The sequence below is a fragment of the Schistocerca gregaria genome, chromosome 2, assembly GCF_023897955.1.
Source record: "Schistocerca gregaria isolate iqSchGreg1 chromosome 2, iqSchGreg1.2, whole genome shotgun sequence".
NCBI lineage: Eukaryota > Metazoa > Arthropoda > Insecta > Orthoptera > Acrididae > Schistocerca > Schistocerca gregaria.
In genome coordinates, this window is record NC_064921.1 from 175,760,635 (window position 1) to 175,787,944 (window position 27,310).

Below are 27,310 nucleotides of genomic sequence, written 5' to 3' on the forward strand. Positions count from 1 at the left end.
CAAATGTTCACACATAATGTGTGATAGTAATGTGGAAACCTCTAGACACACTTTGTATGGAATGACCCAATGAGGTAATCCCGACAAATTCAGCAGGGCATCCTCTCTTCCTTTGTCTTTCTGTTCATCTATCTTTGAAACACAGTAAAAATCCTCTGCATCTTGTTGACGATGTGGCAAACCAGCACAGGTCAACAGGTGTAGGGAATGGTGCATATGTGGCTTCCTACAACTCCTAAAACCTTTTCTTCAGAGTATCACATAGCTTGTGCAATAGTGGACCAAATGCATTGTGCAGGGTGATACACTGACAAATGTTATCAATAAAAGTTGTGTACAACTGGTGTAATAAATTATAAAAATTGAGTGCAGATACATAAAAAAACTGATATGTCAACAGTTAATCTTGTGACTACTATTTAAAACGGATTGGAATTCATTATTTATAGATTCTTTAGAATGTTATTAATCATGATTTTTCATCAATTTACTTAAAAAGATGTAATGCTTCATACTAATTTCCCAGAAGGAAACTGCAGTGTTATTTTCACTCAAAACAATATAAAAATGAAGACACATTTGAGTTAATGTAGTGTCAATGATAAGGTCATTGGAGACTGGAGCACAAATTAAGATAAATACTAGTGAACAATATTGGCAGTCATCCAAAATAATTTTGGAAAACTGCAGAACACCAAAATCACGTTGCCTGGGAGGGGAATTTAAGCTCACTTCTCGTGAATGAGAGTCTAATGTCTGAAGAACTACTCCAGCTCTCTCACTAAAAACACAATTTAAGCAGCAAAAGGGAGTCTTTAATCAATGTCTTGAGAGTATTTGTTACTTCTGTGTAGATATATTCACACAATCTCTGAGTTTGAAAATACTGTTGCCACCAGTTGGTTCAATGACAACAAAGATTAGATATCTAGATTCAATGTGATACAAGTAGAAACAAAAATCCTATCCGTTGTACTACACTATTATTAATAGCTGTGTCTCAATGGAAAAATATCTACATTAATATGTTATAATCTGAATTGGGTGAAATTAACAGAGCACAAAAAGTGGAACAGCTCAAATAAAAACAACTTAATAGTAACAACACTTTATTAAATATAACATCTGATAACAAGATATTCACACTTCTCCAGAATTTTCCTGATATATTGTAGCAGGAGATTTATGTTTTTTTTCAAGACTTAAAAAATTCTATTTTAAGAAACGTTCCCTGTCATATCAACCACAATTAAAATGATAGTTATTAAATACAGTACATTTAGCACTTTTGAACAATGTCTCACTGGATTATAAATTTAAGATGTAAAATTTTCACTTACAGGTTTAAATAATTACACAATATATTCAACAGGCACTGGCAGCAAATACAAAAACTAAACACGTACAACATGGCCACATGTAATTTATCTTACATTAAAACTGGTATATTCAGTCTGATAATGGCAATGAAGTTATTAATGCCTTTTTGCCTACTTCACAAAAATTCATCACACCAATCTGACAGACACTGGTAACAATCAGTTGCCTGTTTTTGATTTGCACCAATTGAATCTTTCATCCAGTCAATAAAGAATTCCTTATTCTTCTTGAGAACTAAAAACTGTCCCAACACAACATATGCCTGAAAAAAAAGGAAGCCAGTTATTACATTATTTTTTTAAAAAATGTATAAATTAAGGATAGTGTCACCACATCCGTGGACAGTTCTTCTATGGCACATAAACTGGCAATACCCTATTTACACTCAGCCAATGACTGGATAATTATAATCAAGTAATGAGAGAGAAAATAACAGTAAGTTTTCAAAATTCATCACAAATTCTTTTTTCATTTCTTGGAATATGGAGTGGTGTTCAGGAATGAATCTTGTCCAGAACCTGAACATATGCTTAGACTCACTGCTAAGAAGCACACTATCTGCCTGTGATCCCTTACTGGCTACTTAAAACCACTCCTCTGTGAGCCCCACACAACATGGAATAGCCAGAAAGCTGGTGGGGGAGACAGTGAGCATTAACCCTTTTCTTAAGTTTTGCCTAGTATTTAGTTTATGTCCTACAACAGCTGCCATTAACAGATATTTCCACGAGCAATGGTGCATTTGACAACAGAAGTAAGTCTGAGAAACTGCATCATTTCTTAAAGATTATGAGAGAGATTTAAAATAAGACAGAGTGAAAGCCAATACTAGCTAATAAAATACTTGTCTGGTTGGTTGGATGATTTAAGGGACCAAACTACTGGGTCATCACTCCCATTTTCCACAAACAAGTCTACATGACTGTACATCAGAGATTACCTACAGTGCAAAACCCAGGAGAAGAAAACCCTAGCCTAGGGGGAAGGGAGGGACTGGGGGGGGGGGGGAAGGGAGGGAGAGAAACAGAAGAAAGAAAGGAAATGGAAATACAGGAAGAAAGGCATGTGAGATGCCCTATCCAGGAAGGAGCTGGAAGCCCCCAAAAGCAGAATGTAATGAAGGGACACTCCCACCACTTACCAGAGGTACCCCACACAGAAACTGCCAAGAATAGACTATCAACACAAACAGGGCAAGAGAAGCACAGATAGCCAAGCACAGACAGCCATAAGATGAACAAGTCAAGAAACAGAACATGCAAGAGGACGGGAGGAAGAGTAAAAGAGCAGGCAGGGAGAGGGTGGCGGTGGGGCACCAAGCCCAGACAGCCGCAGCAGCCCAATCTGGGCAGAGGAGACAACAGAGTTTTCTCCAACCCCTCAACAGGTTGATAAGGTTAAGTAACCCCCCTCCCCCAAAGAGAGTGGTAAAAAACCTCTTCACAAATAAAATGTAGAACTAAATCCGCCACTGAGACACTGTCTCCAAATACGGGGGATAGCAAGTCAGGGAGATTGAGAGTCCACCACAGGGCAGCTAGATTGCGACAGCCCAGCAAAGCGTGGACCTCCGTCAAACGACAGTGGGGTGAGCCTCGCAATGGAGGAGATGACCATGCATCAGCCAAGTATGGCAACTGCAGAGGATGGCACAGTCCTTGTGAGAGGCCTCAATGGACCACCTCCACAGATTTATAGTCTCTAATTACCTATGGTTAGTTTTGTCAAGCCAGAGTGAGCCATTCTGTATTCCAGATCTCTGCAACCTCATCTGTTCCCACAGTTCCTATCTGAGGGGTCAGCTTACTGGTAGCCAGTTTGGCTAATCTATCAGAGTGTTCATTCCTCAGGACTCCAATGGGGCCTGGGGTCCAGACAAAGGTTACTGAGCGTTCACATTGTTCAAAGGAATAAAGGGAATCCTGCACAGCTTGACCAAGGGATAGCAAGGGAAACCCTAGTCTAAAGTTTTCAAACTGCTCAACGAGTCTCTGCAGGTGATAAAGGACTCACTGGTGCAGGAACAGATACACTCAAGTGCATGAGAGATGGCTACCAATTCCGCCGTCGAAACACTACTGCCATGCATCAAAGAGTAAGTTCAATATAGCCCACATAAGCATTAAGCAAAGCCTAGGTGACCAGTAACCATCAAGCTATCAGTATAGACTACTTCTGAACCATGGGATACATCAAGGATGGAGAAAAATCGGTGGCACAAGGCTTCAGGATGAACGAACTCTTTCAGACACAGAGGTATGTCAAGACAAAGTTATGGCTGAGGGATGCACCACGGAACTAGAGATTATTGGGTCTGGAGGAGAGGCAGGAGAGGAAACAGCTGGAGTTCAGAGGGGGAACCAGATGCAAATTGCGATCATAATCCCTGACCTGGGCTGCCCTTGAAGGAAATGGTAGTTTGGATGCTTAGGGGAACTGCGAAATGTATAAATGACAAGCTGCTTTTGGCACTTTATCTGCAATGGAGGGACCCCAGCCAACATGAGTAAGCTGTTCGCAAGTCTAGTTAAAAAGGCTCCTGTCACAAGATGAACCCTGCAGTGGATCTCATCCAATCCTCACTCACTGAATGGAGCATTATTTGGCTCCAGATGACATGTAGTAAGAGATAACTGCTTTCGCTCCACCCGCTGTTTTAGAACACCAAGGTACAGCCTTCTGTTGGGGCGGGCCAGACGAACAGACGCTCGCGGAATCAGCTGCCAAAAGAATGACTATAGTTGTATTCTGAACTGCCTCATCGACATCTTCATGTGGCGACAGCAGCAGCAGAAGCACCCCAGTCACCACTGTTGACAGCCCATCTGGGCAGACATCCAGGGAAATGATAGTGAGGGAAGGAAAGGACAATTGGGAAGTGGCCACTACCACACAGGACATCATGGACCCTTCAGTGGATGGATAGGAAAAGAAAAGCACTGCAATCTGAAATGCCAATGGCCAAGAAAGTTCCGTGTGCCACACTGAAGTGTGCAGGGTTACCAGTATTCAAGAGGAAAAGGCCAAATTCTGCCACTAAGTTTTTGAGGTCTTTACCACAATTGATGATCTTAGCTTGGACCCACAAAGAGTTACAGATGATGAAATCAGCAAAGATTAGAAAAAGTGCAGGGCACTGAGAAACCAATGCAAACAATATGTTCCGAGACACTTTGCCATCGGAAGGTAGGTAAACATTTCCAATAGTAAAATCCTGAACAGCCCTTACCTGAATAGCCACGACCTACAAAGGTGGGTTTAGTGGTACAAATTCGCTGTATAGTTTCCACATCATGTGGAAACTCCTCCCGACACCCTGTCACAGGTAGCAATTCTTATAATATCCCAAGTATCCACTAAGATCTGGAGACTGTGTTGCTGGTAACCATGTATCCTAAACGGCAATGCAGAAGGCAGGGGAAGCATTTAAAAGATGTCATGGCTAAGACAAGTGGTGAAAATAACTACTACAATTCCACTGGAGAATCATGCTGTCAATGTACTGTGAGGCTATGAAGGGACCAAGGAGACAGTTTACATACTAGTGTTACCTGCTGCCACTGACTGAGGCATTATGGCACAAATATACTCATACATAGGTCCCAGGTTCTGTTGTGTGGTGTGAACTGGGGCCTCTGGGGTCGCCAGAACTTCCACCACAGCTACAGGATTGGAACTGGTGGGATCTGATGGTGTGGGCCACCAGAATGTACTCCTTGGAGGACTTTTTCTTGTCTTTCCCCCCTTAGAGGATTTCAGTGCTGGTGCGGGCTTCTAAGAATCAATTTCAAATGAAGATGATGATCGCAAAGCCCTGTGACCAACAGTCTGTGGCTCCTTCAGCCACAGGCAAGCAGCAAGAGGGGAGTACTGAACCCATCAGGTGGGGAGGAATGGTTGAAAAGCCCTGAGGACCGACCCACTGTAGGAGGTTTAACAGATGGACGGGTGGTAGTCGTCATAGCTGTGGCATAAGACTTTTACATTCTGAGTGCAACCACTCATACTTCTTGTGCTCTTGGTAACCGAGTTTGTTCAGAGTCTTGTTGCATTTTCTACTCCCTCTGGAAAACATTGCAATCTGATGAGCAGGGAGGATGGAACTTTCCACAGCCAACACAAGTGGGGAGGGGGGGGGGGGGGGGGGGGACGAGTACAAGGAAAATTTGCACATAGTGCTCATCCACAATCTCTACAGATGAAGCTAGTGTTGCAATACAGACATGTGCCCAAATTTCAAACACCTGAAGGACCACATGGGGGAGGATGATGAAATACTGTTTCACATCACATCGATAGACCATTACCTTGACTTTTTTGGCAATGAACTGCCTTCAAAGGCTGAGATGAAGGCGCTGGTAGCAACTCCACTGTTCTTTGGCCCCTCTATGTACACGATGCATGAAGTGTATACCACATCGCTCCAAGCTTGCGCGTAGATCATCATCAGATTGTAAGAGCAGGTCTGATGTAAATTTAGGGCTGATTTGGTTGGTGACAGTTGCCAGTATGTTATCCAGCTAGTTACAATGGAGCAGTGCCAATGACCGTACAGGGGATGTCATTTGATCAAAATTGACCCACTTTTCATTTTAGAGGTTGCTGCCACTTCCCCAAACTTGCCTAAGTCCTCCAGACAGAAAAAGGGTTTTGCGGCCAAGAAGGTATTGCCCTCAGTCACTGTATACACCAAGCATTGCGGTGAGTATAGCTCTGCTTGCCTCTCAGACCAATGTACCTCCCATGTCATAGTCAGGAGAGGGAACATTCTAGGGTCATATGCTCTGAAGTAAAAGAGGACCGTCATTTCTTAGAGACTGTTGAGGCTGCATGGCCATCAGCGGGAGATAACTTCATCTGCTTCACTTGCGGCTCATCCATCATGAAGCCACCCACTCCAAATAGTGGCTCTATCATGTGCACCAACCAATGTCAGCCTCAGCAATGTCTACTGTTGCTTTGAGCCCCCATGACCCAGTCACAAAAGGCAAATACTTCTTGGCATACATGGGGAGCTTCCAGCTCAAGCACCAACAGTGCAATCCCTGTGGGGTCAGGAGGCTACCACCATGCACTAATCTGACAACCCCTTCACACAATGTGATGGCTACATTTCCTGCACAATCAGAACTTCTGGAGAATTTAGAAAATTGGTTGCAGGTCAAACACAACAATGAGGACCATTTAATGAAATGTTGTAGAATATTCCAGAAGTAGAAACTCAAGGCCCAATCATAAAAAAAATAATAAATAAATAAATAAAAAGTGATGGAGAAACAGGGGGGGGGGGGAATGGAATAGTGGAAATACAAGCTTGTGGTATGGGAAGGAAGTAATTCCGCAAAGACTGGGGATCCGTGGTAGCCAAGTATGTACTCACAAAAGAGTTGAGAGCCACCAGGGTGTAACCAAATACGTAATTGTCTACAGAACATAAAGCATGCGAACATATGGTAGCTTACTGGATGATGGCCAATGTCATAACACAACAGAGAAAGTGCACAGCTATTTTCCCAAATGTGGGATAATATTAGTGTCTTACAGATGTAAGAAAGGTGCCTGAAGCATTCTGCCACAACCACCCATATTAGTGGCTGTGATTCTGCACATACACCGAGAATGCTCTGAAGTATCTCCAATGTGCACTTTGTCTCTCACTACACGCTCCAGCCTTTCTCTCTAGTGGCGTCACTGGGGTATTCTCTACATGGAAATACTGTTTCTGATGTCACCTGTATCAAGAAACATACAACTCTGAAGCAGAATTGCCTGTTCATACTTATTTTCAAAAAGACATGTCAGTACCACTGCTGATCAAAATATAAGTACATTCAGTATCAAGAACCGAGTAGGACAGTAGATAAAGGAATGAAGGCCAGGTAACTGCCCACAGGTTGACAGGGACTCGCCTGGGTTCTAAGTGACCTGCCCTTCCACGTTCATCTTCCCAATCTGTATCTCTCCCCTGCTGAGGACGGAACTGTTGGTTCCAAAAGTTAAGCTAGTATACATACGGTTTTCCAAAATTGAAGGAAGTATTCCAGAATTCGAACCAAGAACAAATGCAAACATGAGTAACTCAGAAGTAGATATCCTTAGTGTAGCAAAGCAGCCTAAGTCACTTAACAAAAACAAGGCCTCCAGTAATGACTGTACACCAGTCAGGTTACTCTCAAAGTATGCTATACAATGGCTCCATATTTAGCAATCATATATAACCGATTGCTCATTGATAGGTTCATACCTAAAGACTGAAAGTTGCAGAATTCACACCAATACCCAAGAAAGGAAACAGGAGCAATCCACTAACTTACAGACCCATATTGTGCTTGAACATTGCGAGTTATCTCAAAAAAATTATTTACTGACAGACAGTCAACACATATTCAGAAAATATTCTTGTGAAACAATTAGTTCTAGCTCTTTATTCTCATTACATAACGAGTGCTACTGGCAAGGGATTCAAACTGATTCCATATTTTTTGATTTCCAGAAGGCTTGTGACACTGTACCTCACAAGCTACTTCTAATGAAACTGCATGCCTATGGACTATAGTCTCAGTTGTGTGACAGGATTCATAATTTCCTGTCAGAAATGTCATAATTCGCAATAACTAACGGAAATCGAAAAAAACAGAAGGAATATCTGGGGTTCCCAACTAAGTGTTATAGATTCTCTGCTGTTCCTTATCTACAACAATGATTTTGGAGACAACTCAGTAGCACTCTTAGACTGTTTGCAGATTACGCTGCTGTAAAGTCATTGGATGATCGAAACAAATTGCAAAATGATTTAGCCACGATACATGTATTGTGCGAAACATGGCAAGTGACTAAAACAATGGACAGTGTTAAAGCTTTCACATGAGTACCAAAATAAACCATTGAATCTCGGTTATACCATAAGTAAAAGAATTCTAAAAGCTGTAAATTCAACTACATACTTACAGATCACAAATACGAATACCTTAAGTTGTAATGGAAACACAGATAATGTTGTGAGGAAAGCAAACCGAAAACTACAATGAGAAAATGCAACAGGTCTACTGAAGGGGTTGCCTGCACTATGATTGTACATCATCTTCTGGAGAATTACTTTGCAGTGAGGGATCCGCAACAGATAGAATCAACAGAGGACATTGAAACAGTTACAAAAAGGGCAGCTCATTTTGTGCTTTCGTGAAACGAGAGAGGGTGCCACAGATATGATACATGAACTGGGGTGGCAATCATTCAAACAAAGGTTTTTTTTTTTGTTGTAGTAGGATCTTCTCATGAAATTTCAATCACCGACTTTTGTTACCACATACCTACATAGGGAGGATTTCCCTGTGCACTGTTCGAGAGTAGAAAGGTAGAGAATTAGCTTGAAGGTGGATTAAGGTACTCTATCAGGCACTTTATTGTAAATTGCAGAGTAATCGTGTAGATGTACATTTATGAAAATAAGTACTGGCAAGCAATTCAGTTTCACAATTTCCACAAGACAGTTCACATTTTTAAACAATTAAGGAAAAAAAAGAAAGTTTTATACCGTTACTTTAAGAACTATCACTGTTGTTTGTTAAAGCAATACTTGTGTCTGCTTTCTGTCATCCTGAACAAGAATTAAATTGGCTAAACAGCTCACCATATGTACAATAAACAAACAGAATACCAACAATGTTCCTCGAGCACACTTAAGTCTGCATAAGAGACAGGTACGACAGAATTATGCCATTGGCTGATTGTCAAGTAATATGCTGCCCATTGGCCTCTTGCTATTGCTAATCATCCCACTGTTCTCCTTACATGCACATCCGAGTTCAATTCCCAGCAGGGTTACAGATTTTATCCACTTGGGGACTGCACATTCTGTTCATCATCATCATCATCATCGTTAACATCATCATGATCCACACTCAAGTTGCCGAAGTGGTTTCATATAAAGAGACATGCACTAGAACCACATATGGGGTCTGTATGATCATTTCATCACTAACGTGAGGTGCCGCTGTCACGATGACTAAATTGCTGCACTTAAATGAAAAGATGTCCTGCACAAAAATAAATATAATCAAAATATGAAGTGTGCACTAACCCAGAAATCAAAGTAAATTAAATGAAGAAACTTTATAGGTGTTTTGAAGTGAATTCCACTGAACCGTGAGTGGTTCTTCATAATGGACACTTTCGTAGATGGTCTGCTGAATAACACTGATTGTGTAAGTGAAAATGTTTGCTACTTATATTTACAGAAATTTTAAGGAAATAGTTATGGTCATCTATTCCGACACAGTGCGAGACATGTAACTGTCAAGCTGATCCATATTCTAAATGTTGATCATTATCAAATAAGAAGTCCTGAAGCTGACGTGAGTGAGGATTATCTGACTGGTAACCGAGCAACACACACTGCAGTATGTGCCTCAACATCAGCAAGGTGATTCAGGAGAAAGGTGAGCAACTGGATACAGTATTTTTTGGGCACGAGGAAGGAAGGGAAGGGGGTAGTGCCAAGAGACAGATTAAAACAACGTTATAAATACATCTGTCCTTTAAGAGGGTAACTGTAATCCTGAAATTGAAATATTTTCTCTCCATAACAAAAAGTTAACTCAGAAGTGGAATAATCAAGGTATTAGTAACGTAACTACTACAACTGAAGTAAATCTTCGGTCTTTGCTTACAACAGGTTATACATATTGGCATGCAGGTAAATAAAACACAGTTAGAAAGGAAGTTTATGAGTACTGATTAAGATATAAAGTACTTTAATTAGAATTGCAATAGCATTTTAATAAACTGATCATAAACCATTAACATCCATTACTGAATAGAGGTTTTCTAGATTTTGCTCTTATGCAATTTCTACTGCCAAAACCCCACCTCACATTTGAGGTTGTGGTAACAGACTGACCCCTATTTACTTGGTACACCAACCACACTGTAACCTGATTACATGTTCTGGTCACTTCGATTTAATTTACAATAAAGCAATAATTACATATCCCATTCCAATCTGTTCCTTGAGCCATTTGTCAGTTTTCCTGGTTCTCTGACTAGATCTCAACATTTGTCTCTCCACTGGTCACTCTGGAACTATGAGTTATTGAAAGTATGTACCTCACTGCCATAAAAATCCTGATTAGTCTAAATGGTTATATGAACCCACTATTTTGTTAGGCTTACTGCAGCTGATTTACAGACCTAACTCCAAAGCTACTTTGTAAAGTCCTTCCATTCGTGTAAGTTTGTCTGCATCAAAGACAAGAACTACAACAGCTACAATACCAGAAGGAAAAATGACATTACCACACATTAAGGTTGTCTTCAACACAAAGAGGGCTGCACAATGCCATAAAGAAAACTTCTGACAGATAGTGAAGTGGAATTAGAAAACTGAAAAGTTTTTTCTTCGTAACTCCTATTCCGTAGAAGAATTTCTGTTTCTGGTAGGCAAAAATTACTAACTCATACATATTTTTAAAAACCTCACAACTTTTCAAAGTTGTTATACTTGTACTAAAGCCCACTCACACACAGGCTTCCTCTGCTCAACGAAGGATTTATTCTGAAATCTTGCAGGTTTTCTTTTTCTTTTGGGTGTGCATGTCAATGGCTCAATTTTTCCACTACCTGGTGATTTGCTTCTTTTACTCCTACATTATTCTTCAGTAGACAATCTGACTTTCAAACAACAGCTTATTTTCAATGAATGTAAGACAAGTTTGGTTGAAACTGAGTCAAATCTCAAGCAAACTATTTGTTCATATAGTTCATACTCAATAACCAACAGTGTAATTTTGTTCATGAAATCATCACAGTAAATTGTACCATATCCACTTCTGAAGTAAGTGAGGTTGATCCCATGTGTGATTAAAATACAAGTTTTCCTATAAAGTTGATAATAATGTTATGCAAATATGTTGTAAATCACATAGAGGAAGTCAAAATATCTGTAACTTCTTATGTCTTGTATGTCTACCTTCTTGCTTTAAATAGAATAATTATAGCATTGTGTTAGTTCTCAAAAACTGTCTTCCTCTGGAGACAACCAGTAAATATTTCTCTAAAGTCATATTATTAAACTCTTCCTCCAGTTTTAATCAATTCTACAGGTATACTATGTCCCAACTCTATAATCCTACTGCTCATTAGGTAGTATTTATAGAATGTCATTGTACTGAAAAATGTGTTTCTGAATCATCTCGTAATTTAAAGTACTTAAGGGACTCATCATATTGTAGTACCATTCCGTCTCTTTACAGTCACGGTGTAATACTTTAATGGAATGATCTGAGAATGTACAAAGCCACTTTTGTGTGATCAGCCCAAAATTCTTGAAAACACTGGATGGTTTTGTATATCAGGAAATCCATTGGTTGTTCACAATGTTTATTACGTTATCACTATGTGTATATGACAGCTGTACACGGCGAAAACAACTTCATATATGGCACTAGACAAATTTTGAACAGGACAATGACTGGAGTTTTGGAATGATGGCAGTCATCTGTTTGGGTAAAATATTGGTATGATAAACAATCACATGCAGTTCAACAAATTCAATGTGGACACAAAATAGAAAGACTGTGCCTCCTCTGAAAAAGGGTACACAAAAGGCTCTCCTTTTCAAATGTTTGCAACTAGCAACCTTGGGCTATGCTACACATCAATCTGTACCCACAACCTTTATTTCTCATTGACATTTGTCTTTGTCCACTCTCCTACTGTTACCTGCCAACCTAATATAGATCTAAAGAGCATCTGAACCAAGATTAGTGTATCCTAATAACCAACATTTAATGATGGGCAGTGCTCTATTGCACATTAATCAAGAGTGCCAACCCTCGTAATGAAGGCCAAATCTGATTTAATGCAGTAACATCACAAATGTGTCTTACAATATGCAGCTCAATCAAATACCTTTTGATCTCAAATGAGATGATAAAAATCAAGTGTATATAAACATAATTTGGTTGAATTAACAAAATTGGTGTAAATATACTTGTTAGCATAGGAAAAACAAAACAGAATGGGCTCTACTAGTATAATATGTTTTGAATCATCATTCTACAGTGTTGTACTTTTACTTTAATTATTATGATACATACAATACCCACCATAAAATCTTACGTTTACCTGACAGACCAGTATCATGGACAAGTTACGTCATGCCTAATAAAGAAAAAAACTGCCTTGTTACGTTATGTTGTAAACCTACATAAAGTACCACTACTTCACACACCACGAGCAGAAGGTCATTAACATGTAATACAACAAAACCAAACGTTTGGTTGAAGGGCAACCCAGAAGACTCACCCACTGTGGCTGACACAACGTAAATAATTATTTGTTGTTATAAAACAATCTACAATATCTCCGATGGGCAAGGTTAATAGTTTACGTGTGTGAATATTTTGACAGAGGAAAATTCACAAAGATCAGGGCTTTTAAACTAATATACATTTGTCAAAACAATTTTTAACTTCAGTCTGTGCATGAACAACTATTTTGTTAGGGTCGCAGCGAGATAAGTTGCTATTCAAAACGGCAGCAAAACTGTAACTTACTTTATCGAATCCGAGTTTCTCAAATCTACCGCCTAGGACTTCGCCGATTCCTGCCAAGTCGGTCACCGGCTTGTTGCCCATAGGCTCAGCAACGAAATTTCTATGTTTCTGTGACGTACTCGACATGATGACCTGCAAATATATGACCCAACTAATTCAGCAACACTGAATTCACAATTACGACAATGGAAATACAAGACTAATCATTCACGTACAGTTACAATGAATGAGGTCTACTTAGTTCGTCTCTACACGTAACAAATATTTTCACGAAATATATGACGCAACAAATACTTTAGACAATGAGTCACAAAAACCGAAAATTTCGCGTACCTACCTTTTTGGCGCACTTCTCAAAACACACATCTATTTCAAATGTTGTCGTCAAAGATATTCTAATACCACAGCTAAGATGGCGCGTATTTCCAAAATGAACGACAGAGTAAATAACTAAAGCAGTATTTAAATTATGAACAGTACAGTTTATGAGTAATTGTTGCAGTTTCCTCTTGAAAACACGAATGTTGGCAGTTTTTTTTTTATATATTTAATGGGAGCAAGCTTATTGTAAATTTTTATTCCAGGCTAGATAACTCCTTTTTCTTCTATTCTGGAGGTTTTACTTCTGCTTTGTGTCATCAGAGTGAATATCAAAGTTAGCTTCGAAAAGTGTTTTGTTGCTGATTACAAATATCATCAATGAGTAGCTGTATTGACGTGTTCGTGTCACTATCCTAAGCATCTTGAATATGCATCTACAGGATGTCTGATTTGAAACACAACAGATGACATCACAGATCGTTTCTGAATTCATTTTTTTCCCACTTTAGCAGCATTTCCCCAGAGTATCAAACCATACAAAATCACAGAAGGGAAATATGTGAAATATGATTACATTATTATTTCCCTGTCAACACAGGGCAAAGTAACTCTTAGCACAGAGCATGATGAGCTTAATTTCTGCAGCAGCTGATCAATATGTTCATCCCAACTTAATTTATTATGCATTTCAAACAATGGAAAATACAGAATGGAATGTAGCAATATTCTGGAAAGGATAGTTGCTACTCACCATATAATGAAGATGCGGATTCACAGATATGTACAACAAAAATACTGTCATATGGTGTGCTTTCAGTCAACAAGGCCTTCATCAAAAACAGTTAACATACACACATGCACACACTCACGCAAATGCAAGACATGCACTGGAGACCACAGTCTCTGGCAGTGTCGTTTATTATAAATTTTTATTCCTAGAAACATTGTATGTGATGTTTTATTTATTTGCTGATGATTGATACCTACTTCAAGAGCTTGTTGTTGGTTTTTTGCTGTCTGAAACTGCATTAAATTTGTTTTTGAGATTTTTAATTATAGGCTATTTTGCTATGAACAATTTGTATACTTGTTGCATTATTCTTTAAGTTGGAATGTGCATTGAGGATTTCATGCCCTTGATAAGGAAACTTGTATCATCAGCAAATCCTGGTATATTTGAATTGTAATTTACTGATGCTGGGGAAGGGGGGGTCACTAATGTATACTAAGAAGATCAATGATCCAACCCTTCATTATTATATCATTGACTTATGTTTGTTGTTTTGATCCATAATTTATTATCATAAGATTAAGTTACCTTAGGGATAACGGCGTAATTGTTTTTGAGAGGTGGAACACTGTATTTAATAGTTGTCCACTCTGCCTGCACCTATTAGGGCAAGGTATTTGCATCCCATTGCGTAAGCACGACTCTAGCCAAGCTATTGGTTGGTCTTTGATGCCATAGTCTGAGAGTTTTTGTATTAATATGTTATTTTTTACACGATCAAAAGCTTTAATGAGGTGACAGAAAATCCCTGTGGAATACCTTAACAGTTCAGTTCATCTAGGATTTCCATTGTGAGACTGAATATTACATACCCTGTGGAGAGCCCTTCGCAAAAGCTGATGTGGGAGGATGTCAGCGAGCCATTTTGTGTTAGTTGTTCAGAGTAGCATAGATAATATTTTTCTTCTGTGGATTTCTGTTTCCTTCAAGTACATTTCATTTAGATCAGCATTGCAAAATAGCAATTTAACAGTCATCAACTATTTCAACATTTAGAATTGGATCACAGGTTATGGTGGTAGTTAGAAATGGAGTTGCCAGGTTGAGCGGTGTACAACGACATTCAGGAAACATTTTTATTAATCACATTAAATCTTAACTGATAAATCAAAATAAAAAATGAGGCACTCCTCTCCCCTTCCCTCTCATCTCCCGCTCCCCCTTCTCAACCCTTCCACTATACCCCCCTTTAACCATACAATAAAATACACAGCTTACAGTGACCTCAAAAAGTGGCCATTAAAAAGAAAACACAGAATAGAATCGCTTAGGCAGAAACCTATCAAATTGAATTCTCTCACTATACAGTTGCCTATGCCAGATCTGTGGCACCACTGACATTTGCCTTTTTAAAACAATTACCTAAATTTATTATTGTTTCACGTTCATTTAGATCCATTAAAAATCAACCTCAAAAAGTAATCATCACAAGTTTCAAGAAACACAGAACAGTCAAAATTGGACCACCCAGAATACTCAGAACATCAGCAGTAAAGATGGCTACCAATTGTCACAAATGGGCTTAGAGAAAAACAGAACTACTGCCATTCAAATGGCAAAGTAATATAATAATGAACTTCATAATGTCAGCAATGAACAGAAAACATTTGCACAAATAAAGAACCCAATCGTCTTTAAACTTGGCAACAGGAAAGTTTATGAGACTACCACATCAAAGTGCCCCTGACACTCAACAAGTTCCTGGTGAGCCACAAATAGAATACACTTGAACTGCATTTCATATAAGCCAAACTGAGCTGAAACTAACCCCAGGTAATATGCCAGCGGCAAATCATGTTTCTAAGTGCCACTCGTAGACAGGTCACTGCACATGGCCCACTCAGCACATGGGCTCCCAGTGTGATGTCAGATGATGATTTTCTTTCTGACAGCTAGGCAGGGGAGACCTTAATCAGAAAGATGTTTTGCCGGAATGGACCCGGAGAGCCCACTCAATAGTTATAGCGAGTCTGTATACTTTGACAGTGAATGCTGGGCAGCAGGTGTTCAAAATGGCTAGCTGATGTGATGGAACTGAACCTCCACAGATACAAGTGAATGAAGATGGAAGCACTATAGTAGCAAAATTCTGATGCATATTCATACTGGCGTTAATCATGAGCATTTACTGTCTATAAAAAAGCATGTTACATGGCAGTCCACTTCAAATGCTTCCTTTCTCTGCATAGTTGATCTGGAAAGAAAGCACTTTACAAAACATCTGAATAAAGGGGCAAATCATTAGTCAGCCTGTCGATTAGAGTTTCTGAAAAGAGTTTTAGGAGTAACTGTAAAAAGGAATATGAAAAATATTGATGAAATCCATAGCAAGTATAGCATTCTGCAGATGATTAAACAAATAAATTATGGTTTAAAACAATTAAAAGTAAAACAAAGATACCAGGAAGTAATAAGCATCTTCTCTATAATGACATTTCCAGTTTTTACCTTCTCTTGGTGAGAAAGATAAAACACTTCACTCATACAGCAGCATACATTATCTATTTTTAGAACTGAAAAATATTAATAAATGATACTCCAATGATTTTCATATGACAAAACATGGGATAATAAACATCAAAATGGGAAATGCGAAGGATCAATCTAGATATACTGAGGCTCAGTGAAGTGAAATGGAAAGAACACAAGGATGTCTGGTGAGACAAATGTAGGATAATATAAATAGCAGCAGAAAATGATATGGTGGGATTAGGATTCACTATGAATAGAAAAGCAGGGAAGAAAGTGAGCTACTTTGTATAGTCCGTGACAGGATTGTATTCATCAGATTCATCTGCAAGTCAACAATGACAATGATGGCTGAAGTGTATATACTCACATTGCAAGCAGAAGATGAAGAGATAGAGAAGGTGTATGAGGATATTGAATGGGTAATTCGGTATATAAAGGGAGATCGAATGCTAATAACCAAGGGGGTTGGAAAGCAGTTGTAGGGGAAGGAAAACAAGAGAGTGCTATGAGAAAATATAGGCTTGGTTGTAGGAATGTCAGAGGAGAAAGGTAGAGTTCTGGAATAGTAATAACGAATACTCTGTTCACGAATCAGAAGAGGAAGAAGTACACTAGGAAAATACCCAGAAAGACAAGAAGATAACCAGCTGGATGACATCATAGTCACACAGAGATTAAAAAATCAGATATTGTACTGTAAGACCTACACAGGATCATATAATCTCAGACCACTATTTTAGTAATGATGAAGAGTATACTGAATTTTAGGAGAATTGTATGGAAAAGTCAGTGTGAAATGGAGTGGGATACTGAAGTACTAAAGAATGATGAGACATGTTTGAAGTTCCTCAGGTTGTGGATACTGTGGTAATGAATAGATCACAGGCAGTTCAACTGAAGAGGGGTGGGTATCTCTAAAAAGGCAATCACAGATGTAGGACAGTCCTCAGGTTGTGTATACTGTGGTAATGAATAGCTCGCAGGCAGCTCAACTGAAGAGGGGTGGGTATCTTTAAAGAGGGCAATCACAGATGCAGGACAGTCAGACATAGGTATAAAGAAGGTAAATGTGACGAAACCTTGGGTTACAAGAAACACTTCATCCTTTGACCAAAGGAGAAAGTATAAAAGTATTCAGGGAAACACAAGAATAAAGCAATATAAATCAGTTAGGAATGAAATAAATCGGAAGTGCAGGGTAACCAAAACGAAACGGCTGCAGGAAAAATGCGAAGAAATCGAAAAAGAAACTATCATTGGGAGGCCTGACTCATCATACATAAAAGTGAATTTAAAGCAAGTGTGGTAACACTGAGTGCAATGAGAACTCTACTGTTAAACGCAGATGAAAGAGCGGATAGCTGGTAAGAGTACACGGAAGGCCTCTATGAGGGGGGATAAGGTGTCTGACGATTTGATAGAAACTTGAGTCGATAAGGAAGTCATAGGTGATCCAGTATTAGAATTTAAAAGAGCTCTGGAAAACCTGAGCAAATAAACGAGAAGGGTAGATTCTATAGGATTTTCTAAAATCATTGGGGGAAATGACAGTCAAATGACTATTCATGTTGGTATGCAGAATCTATGAGACTTATGACATACAATCAGACTTTTGAAAAAATTTCATGCACTCAATTCCGAAAATGGCAAGGGCAGATAGGTGCGAAAACTATCACACACTAAAAATTTTGGGCACACAAGCTGCTGACAAGAATAATACATGGAAAAATGGAAGAGAAAATTGAGGATCTCTTAGGCAACCATCAGTTTGGCTTTAGGAAAGGTAAAGACACCAGACAGGCAGATCTGAGTTTGCACTTGTAATGGAGGCAAGACTGAAGAAAAATCAAGACACACTCATAGGATTTGTCAGCCTTTTTTTTGGTCATCAGTCTACTGACTGGTTTGATGCGGCCCGCCACGAATTCCTTTCCTGTGCTAACCTCTTCATCTCAGAGTAGCACTTGCAACCTACGTCCTCAATTATTTGCTTGACATATTCCAATCTCTGTCTTCCTCTACAGTTTTTGCCCTCTACAGCTCCCTCTAGTACCATGGAAGTCATTCCCTCATGTCTTAGCAGATGTCCTATCATCCTGTCCCTTCTCCTTATCAGTGTTTTACAAATACTCCTTTCCTCTCCGATTCTGCGTAGAACCTCCTCATTCCTTACCTTATCAGTCCACCTAATTTTCAACATTTGTCTATAGCACCACATCTCAAATGCTTCGATTCTCTTTTGTTCTGGTATTCTCATAGTCCATGTTTCACTACCATACAATGCCGTACTCCAGACGTACATCCTCAGAAATTTCTTCCTCAAATTAAGGCCGGTATTTGATATTAGTAGACTTCTCTTGGCCAGAAATGCCTTTTTTGCCATAGCGAGTCTGCTTTTGATGTCCTCCTTGCTCCTTCCGTCATTGGTTATTTTACTGCCTAGGTAGCAGAATTCCTTAACTTCATTGACATCGTTACCATCAATTCTGATGTTAAGTTTCTTGCTGTTCTCATTTCTGCTACTTCTCATTACCTTCGTCTTTCTCCGATTTACTCTCAAACCATATTGTGTACTCATTAGACTGTTCATTCTGTTCAGCAGATCATTTAATTCTTCTTCACTTTCACTCAGGATAGCAATGTCATCAGCGAATCGTATCATTGATATCCTTTCACCTTGTATTTTAATTCCACTCCTGAACCTTTCTTTTATTTCCATCATTGCTTCCTCGATGTACAGATTGAAGAGTAGGGGCGAAAGGCTACAGCCTTGTCTTACTCCCTTCTTAATACGAGCACTTCGTTCTTGATTGTCCACTCTTATTATTCCCTCTTGGTTGTTGTGCATATTGTATATGACCCGTCTCTCCCTATAGCTTACCCCTACTTTTTTCAGAATCTTGAACAGCTTGCACCATTTTATATTGTCGAACGCTTTTTCCAGGTAGACAAATCCTATGTACGTGTCTTGATTTTTTCTTTAGCCTTGCTTCCACTATTAGCCATAACGTCAGAAATGCCTCTCTCGTGCCTTTACTTTTCCTAAAGCCAAACTGATCGTCACCTAGCGCATTCTCAATTTTCTTTCCCATTCTTCTGTATATTATTCTTGTAAGCAGCTGCGGTGCATGAGCTGTTAAGCTGATTGTGCGATAATTTTCCCACTTGTCAGCTCTTGCCGTCTTCGGAATTGTGTGGATGATGCTTTTCCGAAAGTCAGATGGTATGTCGCCAGACATATATTCGACACACCAACGTGAATAGTCGTTTTGTTGCCACTTCCCCTATGATTTTAGAAATTCTGATGGAATGTTATCTATCCCTTCTGCCTTATTTGACCGTAAGTCCTCCAAAACTCTTTTAAATTCCGATTCTAATACTGAATCCCCTATCTCTTCTAAATCGACTCCTGTTTCTTCTTCTATCACATCAGACAAATCTTCACCCTCATAGAGGCTTTCAATGTATTCTTTCCACCTATCTGCTCTCTCCTCTGCATTTAACAGTGGAATTCCCGTTGCACCCTTAATGTTACCACCGTTGCTTTTAATGTCACCAAAAGTTGTTTTGACTTTCCTGTATGCTGAGTCTGTCCTTCTGACAATCATATCTTTTTCGATGTCTTCACATTTTTCCTGCAGCCATTTCGTCTTAGGTTCCCTGCACTTCCTATTTATTTCATTCCTCAGCGAATTGTATTTCTGTATTCCTGATTTTCCCAGAACATTTTCACTTCCTCCTTTCATCAATCAACTGAAGTATTTCTTCTGTTACCCATGGTTTCTTCGCAGCTACCTTCTTTGTACCTATGTTTTCCTCCCCAACTTTTGTGATGGCCCTTTTTAGAGATGTCCATTCCTCTTCAACTGTGCTGCCTATTGCGCTATTCCTTATTGCTGTATCTATAGTGTTAGAGAACTTCAAACGTATCTCGTAATTCCTTAGAGATTCCATATCCCACTTCTTAGCGTATTGATTCTTCTTGACTAATGTCCTGAACTTCAGCCTACTCTTCATCACTACTATATTGTGATCTGAGTCTATATCTGCTCCTGGGTACGCCTTGCAATCCAGTATCTGATTTCGGAATCTCTGTCTGACCATGATGTAATCTAATTGAAATCTTCCCGTATCTCCCAGCCTTTTCCAAGTATACCTCCTCCCCTTGTGATTCTTGAACAGGGTATTCTCTATTACTAGCTGAAACTTGTTACAGAACTCAATTAGTCTTTCTCCTCTTTCATTCCTTGTCCCAAGCCCATATTCTCCTGTAACCTTTCCTTCTACTTCTTCCCCTACAACTGCATTCCAGTCGCCCATGACTATTAGATTTTCGTCCCCCTTTACATACTGCATTACCCTTTCAATATCCTCATACACTTTCCCTATCTGTTCATCTTCAGCTTGCGACGTCGGCATGTATACCTGAACTATCGTTGTCGGTGCTGGTCTGCTGTCGATTCTGATTAGAACAACCCGGTCACTGAACTGTTCACAGTAACACACCCTCTGCCCTACCTTCCTATTCATAACGAATCCTACACCTGTTATACCATTTTCTGCTGCTGTTGATATTACCCGATACTCATCTGACCAGAAATCCTTGTCTTCCTTCCACTTCACTTCACTGACCCCTACTATATCTAGATTGAGCCTTTGCATTTCCCTTTCCAGATTTTCTAGTTTCCCTACCACGTTCAAGCTTCTGACATTCCACGCCCCGACTCGTAGAACATTATCGTTTCGTTGATCATTCAATCTTTTTCTCATGGTAACCTCCCCCTTGGCAGTCGCCTCCCTGAGATCCGAGTGGGGGACTATTCCGGAATCTTTTGGCAATGGAGAGATCATCATGACACTTCTTCAACTACAGGCCACATGTCCTGTGGATACACGTTACGTGTCTTTAATGCAGTGGTTTCCATTGCCTTCTGCATCCTCATGTCGTTGATCATTGCTGATTCTTCCGCCTTTAGGGGCAATTTCTCACCCCTAGGACAAGAGAGTGCCCTGAACCTCTATCCGCTCCTCCGCCCTCTTTGACAAGGCCGTTGGCAGAATGAGGCTGACTTCTTATGCCGGAAGTCTTCGGCCGCCAATGCTGATTATTTATCAAAATTTGGGCAGTGGCAGGGATCGAGCCTGGGACCGAAGACGTTTTGATTATGAATCAAAGACGCTACCCCTAGACCACGGACCTAGAAGAAGCAATTGATGATGTAAAGTGATGTAAAGTTCTGACAAAAATAGGAGTGAGCCAAAGGGAAAGATGAGGGATATAAAATATTTACAAGAACCAAGGCTGGAAAACCAAGAACGAAGTGCTCAGATTAGAAAGGCTATAAGACAAGGATATAGTCTTTCATCCCTATTGTTCAGTCCAGTCACTGGAGAGGCAATGACTGAAATGAAAGAAAGTTTCAAGAGTAGGGTTAATATTTAGGGTGAAGGGAAGAAGGTGGGTCGCAAGAGAGGAATTTGTAGTGGACCACATCAAACCAGAGTCTATGTGAGCGTGATATATCTACCTGGAATCTTCTTGTGCCTCTGGATCATTTCCAAGTATACTCCTCTTCTTGTGATTCTTGAACAGAGCATTAGCTACCACACTCTGAAATTTATTGCGTAATCCAGTTAGTCTTTCTCCTCTCTCATTCCTACTGCCTAGCCCATATTCTCCCACAACCATCATTTTTATTCCTTCATTCCAAAAAAGAAACCTTGCCTGTCCTGAAACTTCATGGAGATTTAAACTGAGCACTGGACCAATACTCGAACTCAACGCTGGACTGTTGTAAAGTGAAAATTTCGCCCCAAAACTTGCCTGTCCTAATCAGTTTTGGAGACAGATACGTTTTGATCTTCTGTAAAGTACAGATGAACTCTCTGGTGTGTCTGTAGTTACAGTAAGTGTAGCCAAAATCTTTAGAAGGATGTTAATATTTAGATATTTCGATACTAGTCTTCATTCCATAATGCAGTACTTCCATGACAGATGAAAGTCTGGAATCTTCTTTCACAAAATGCAATTCAACAAGAACGTCTTCGACTCCACATTTCATATCTTCAGTGTAGAGTTCAGTTAGGACCTTGAAATCTTCTCATTCTTCACTATCTTCACTATTTAGGACTAATTCACTAGTTAAAACTGGAAACAGTGAAAAAATCAAGACTGTAGTTCTTTTGTTCTGTAAACTTCAACTCTGTTGCAAAACAGACAAAAAGTGGAATAATGACAACATTTCGTCAGTACTGGTCAGGATCACACATCAAATAGTTTGGTCTGTTCCTTTGGATCTTAATTATGCTGGAAACAATGACAGAGATGTTGACAAATTTCAGTAGTTCTCTCAAAACCAGCCCCAAAAGATTTGTAGCATCAGACCTCTTTACTTTTAATGCATCTAAAAGACGATTTGAGGGTCTCCAGGCTTCGATGAAGTCAAGAGCTGTACTGGTGGTAGCATAGCTACTGGCATGGTCACCTGAGCTGCAGTGGTCTGGGCTGAGAAGCCTGATTAAGTGTCCCACAAATTAGGCGGGGAGTACTCTAGAGGCGCAGTGAAACCAGCTTCACTAAGGGAGATCACCCAACAGAAAATCAGGCAGGTCCTGACACCTAGAGATGGCAGACTTGACTCGTAATGCAGCCAGGGGATTGCAAAGATACTGGTAAACTCACAAACAACCTCAGATATTGGACTGAATAAACCAATGAAATCAGAAAATCTTAAAGGACAAACGATTTGGCATTATGGGTTATATGTCTTTGTCAACGTGAAATGTTCGAGGACTGACCAACAAAGAAAGCAAGTTAAATCAAGTAACCAAAGAGAGCAAAGTAGACATTCCAACTGAGAAGAAACTAAAAGTAACAAAAGATTTGATAGGCTACTGGGTGGCTTATAGTGGCATCCCACAACAGAAACGAGCTAGTGCTGGAGTAGCACTTACAGTAAATGATAAACAGAGAGAAAATATTCACGAATACAGATTCATAAATGAAAGAATAACGACTGTCAGATTTCAAATTCCAAGAGGTCATCTAACAGTAGAGGTATTTAAGGTCGTGCGGGAGCGAGGTGCACTCTGGCATACACGCGCATCCATAAGTGCAGCTGTGGCTGCGGTGGCAGCAATTGAGGCGACAGTTTTTACCGACTTCTGAGAGTTGTCGCTGGTGGTGTATGAGGGAATTGGCGCACTACATGTGGACTTCATGACATGATTACATGGGAAGCCAGCGATCTCCAACATCTAGCCATGACCACTACTGCTGATACAGACTGGATCGTGATTTCAGCGTGTCGTGTTTAGTGCTTTTCAATACATCACACTGGGCTCTGTCTTGCAGTGGTATTTGCTGCTGTCTCTATCCTATCATGCAGTACGCCCTCCACCATCCTCCTTTCGAATGCAGTGGAGAGAACCAATTTATGAATTCTTTAAAAACCCAACCGCAATGTCAAATTTACGATTGATCAATTTATTGTTTCCAAGAGTGGTATTAGAAGCAGTTATCCACCCAGCACCTCCAGCAAGTTGTTTAAGGACATAGCTGAAATCTGAAAGTTTCACCATACTCCAACGCTATAGACTTCCTACCAGAAGACCTAACTGTGACTGAATGTCACTGTGGGAAGGGATAAAAAATCCAAAAAAATCCAGTAGAGTTTGGAAACCTGCTTCGTTTGCTGTTCGCTCCAACTGTGACTGGCTGCATGTGCAGACTTGACAGTGGTACATGACAAGACGTGACCACCTGACAGAATGAGAGAGAGAGAGAGAGAGAGAGAGAGAGAGAGAGAGAGAGAGAGAGAGAGAGAGGGAGGGAGGGAGCATATGTTTTGACAGGAATTTCTCAGGTGCCAAATATCATAAGATTGCTTCCACCTGATGCTTTGTTCATGGATTAACACCAAGTCTGGTTTGTGTGCTGCATGAGGTGGCTGACAGCGGTGATGGGGGCAGGTGGGCGTAGTGTGGCCTACATGGCGGGAATCCACGAAGTGGCCAGTGTGGCGAAGCAGTTGGGGCATAGGCACACAACGCCCTGCGGTTGGTGAAAAAGGTTTTTTAACTGCTTAATTACATGTGATGAACTATGTTGATGGTATTCCTCACAGGCCGCAGTGGTCTCGCGGTTCTAAGCGCGCAGTCCGGACCGTGCGACTGCTCCGGCATGGATGTGTGTGATGTCCTTAGGTTACTTAGGTTTAAGTAGTTCTAAGTTCTAGGGGACTGATGACCACAGCAGTTGAGTCCCATAGTGCTCAGAGCCATTTGAACCATTTTTTGGTATTCCTCACGCAACTGGCCCCTCAAAATGTTTGAATAAACAGTATTCCATACACTGCAGTCAGTTTCACTACAAATTCCTTAAATAAATAAATAAACTATTCCCAAACACTGCCTTGTATCCCGTGAATTGTTCAAATAAACAATATTCGACACCCTGCCTTGTATACCAGTAATTGTTTAAACAATATTCCATACTTTGATCTCCAGTAAGAAGCTTCGGCACTAATTTTGCTGCCACTCTTTGCATCCCTAAATCGCTGGTCAAGATGCGCTGAATTGAGCTCCAGGACAACCCCGACAAGTTTTCGAGTTGGTCGATTGTCCTGCGTCGATCTTCACTGATGAGATCATGGATTTTCTCGATGTTGCCTTTGGTTCGAGCAGTTGAAGGTCGACCGGCACGGGACTGATCTTCAACCACCATTTCTCTATTTTTAAACAAAGAAAACCATTCGTACACTTGCGTTTTACTGAGAGCATGGTCTTTGTAGGCTGTCTGAATCATGGCAACAGTTTCTGCTGCGTTCTTGCCGAGCAAGACACAAAACTTCACTGCCGCACATTGTTCGTAAGAACTAGCCATTTCCTCGTGTCACATCTGCACTATATGCACATTCAAAGAACTGCCAAAGAAACCACACTTCTCACTGTTGGGTGACGCCACGTGCAGGATGACTCAGCAGAGCTCCCACTACAACCCTCTGGCGGAGCAACCTGCTACTACAAGTACATGATGTGCAGCATTACTATTCCGGTTACTTTTGGGACCCCTCGTATCCTCAAACAAAAGATGCTGTATATTGTTTTTCAAGTTGTTTAGTTCGAGTCCCGCCGCTATCACAAGAAATGGTTTAAGAGACAAGCAAAGCTTGTCCAAATTTGTCTCTGATCATGAACTGTCCTGCAATCATATTACTGAAATGAGCAAGTGGAAAGAGCTTTTACAGAGAATTAAAAACTCAAAATTAAATGATAAGACGACTAGAGGTCAAATTGATCAGGAAGAAAAGAGGTGGAGATCGTTTTCATTAAGGTTGTGTTCCAGATTATGTTTCCTTGCTGAAAGAAATCTTCCATTAAGAGACGACCATGAAATATTGGGAAATCCAGGTAATGGAAACTTCTTAGGACAAGTAGAATTAATAGCCAAGTTCTATCCTATATTAAGTGATCATATTAATCATGTGACTAAACATGGAGAATTAGTTACTTGCTTAACTAAAATGAAATCATTACCATAATTTCTGATGAGATTGAATCTATCATGATGGATACCATATTCAAAATAAATAATATTGAACTGTACACCAGATTTAACTCACAAGGAACAATTAAGCGTGGTTTTAGGAGTGGTAGACGAGTTTACCAAACCAGTTGCAATTCAAGAATATATTTTTGATGTGAGCGACACTGCTGGAAAAAGTAGTACAAAATTGTTATTTCAGATATTACATAACCCTGGCATACTGCTTGAAGATTATAGGGGGCAATGTTACCACAGTGGCAGCAACATGAAGAGCAAGAAGCATGGTACTAGAGCTAGTGTCACTGAAGAAAGTGCAAGTGCCCATTATATTCCTTGCTGTGCTCCTAGCTTGAACTTGTTTGTTACTGATTCAGTTAAATTATTTATAGTTGTGATAGTTTTTTGGTGCATTTCAAAGATTGTTCACATTATTTTATGCCTCTGGGAAGCGCTGGGAAGCACTGAGGAATCACGAAAACCTGGCTCTGAATCCACTGTGTGGTACAAGATGGGTGGCTAGGACTGAAAGTGTTCAGGTTTTAGGATCTCATCTTAATAACACATGACATGCATTACCAGAGTTAAATAAAACATGCAGAAATGATCCAGCGTGTTTCTGTGAAGTATCTAGTGTGTAAAAAGAAATCTCAAAATGTAAGTTAGCTTTGTGTGCTGTGATATGGCATAATTTAATTTGCATTGCAAACAGAGTCAATAAAGCAATCAATGAGAAGGTATACTATTAGACACTATAGTAAAATTAATAAAAGCAATACTTAGTATTACTGAAGAACATAGATGGCTTTGAAAAGGCTAAGAAAGAAGCAGAGGAAGTTGTTGCATCTCTAGGATATGTTGCTGGATTAAGAGAATCCAGTTCTGCAACTATCAAAAGGCAGTTTTCTTATGAATGTAAGGATGAATCCATTACAGGGGAAGAAAACTGGATGTTATTATGTCTTTGAAGGAAAGGTTTCAGCAGCTGAGTGACTGCTGTAACGTGTTCAGAGTTATTTTTGACATTAAGAACGTAACAAAGAAATAGATCTCAAAAGAGAATGACAACCTAAAATGCATTCAGAAGAGATAAATTCGTAGGATTTTGCAAACGAATTGGAATTGTTGTCCCCTAGGCTTCCAAAAACTGCTAACACATGTTTAGAAGTACTCCATCACAGCTTCGAAATTAACTTCAAAGCATTTTTCCAAATATAACAGCTTCGTTTTGAAAATTTTTGTGCATAC

General features: G+C 39.8%; 1 protein-coding gene across 3 annotated transcripts; it reads right to left on the minus strand.

The window, feature by feature from the left end:
• Positions 1–1,092: 1,092 nt before the first annotated feature.
• Positions 1,093–13,347, minus strand: LOC126336624 (barrier-to-autointegration factor). 3 transcript variants are annotated; one of them, XM_050000508.1, is made up of 3 exons: positions 13,273–13,347; positions 12,936–13,067; positions 1,093–1,642 (listed from the first exon to the last, which is right to left on the minus strand). In XM_050000508.1, exons 2-3 carry the CDS (start codon positions 13,059–13,061, stop codon positions 1,496–1,498), a joined length of 273 nt encoding a protein of 90 aa, XP_049856465.1. In that variant the 5' UTR covers positions 13,062–13,067; positions 13,273–13,347; the 3' UTR covers positions 1,093–1,495. The 3 variants fall into 3 exon arrangements, with proteins under 3 accessions (XP_049856465.1, XP_049856468.1, XP_049856466.1); XM_050000511.1 differs by having other exon boundaries at positions 13,269–13,318; XM_050000509.1 differs by lacking the exon at positions 13,273–13,347 and adding an exon at positions 13,151–13,254.
• Positions 13,348–27,310: the final 13,963 nt, after the last annotated feature.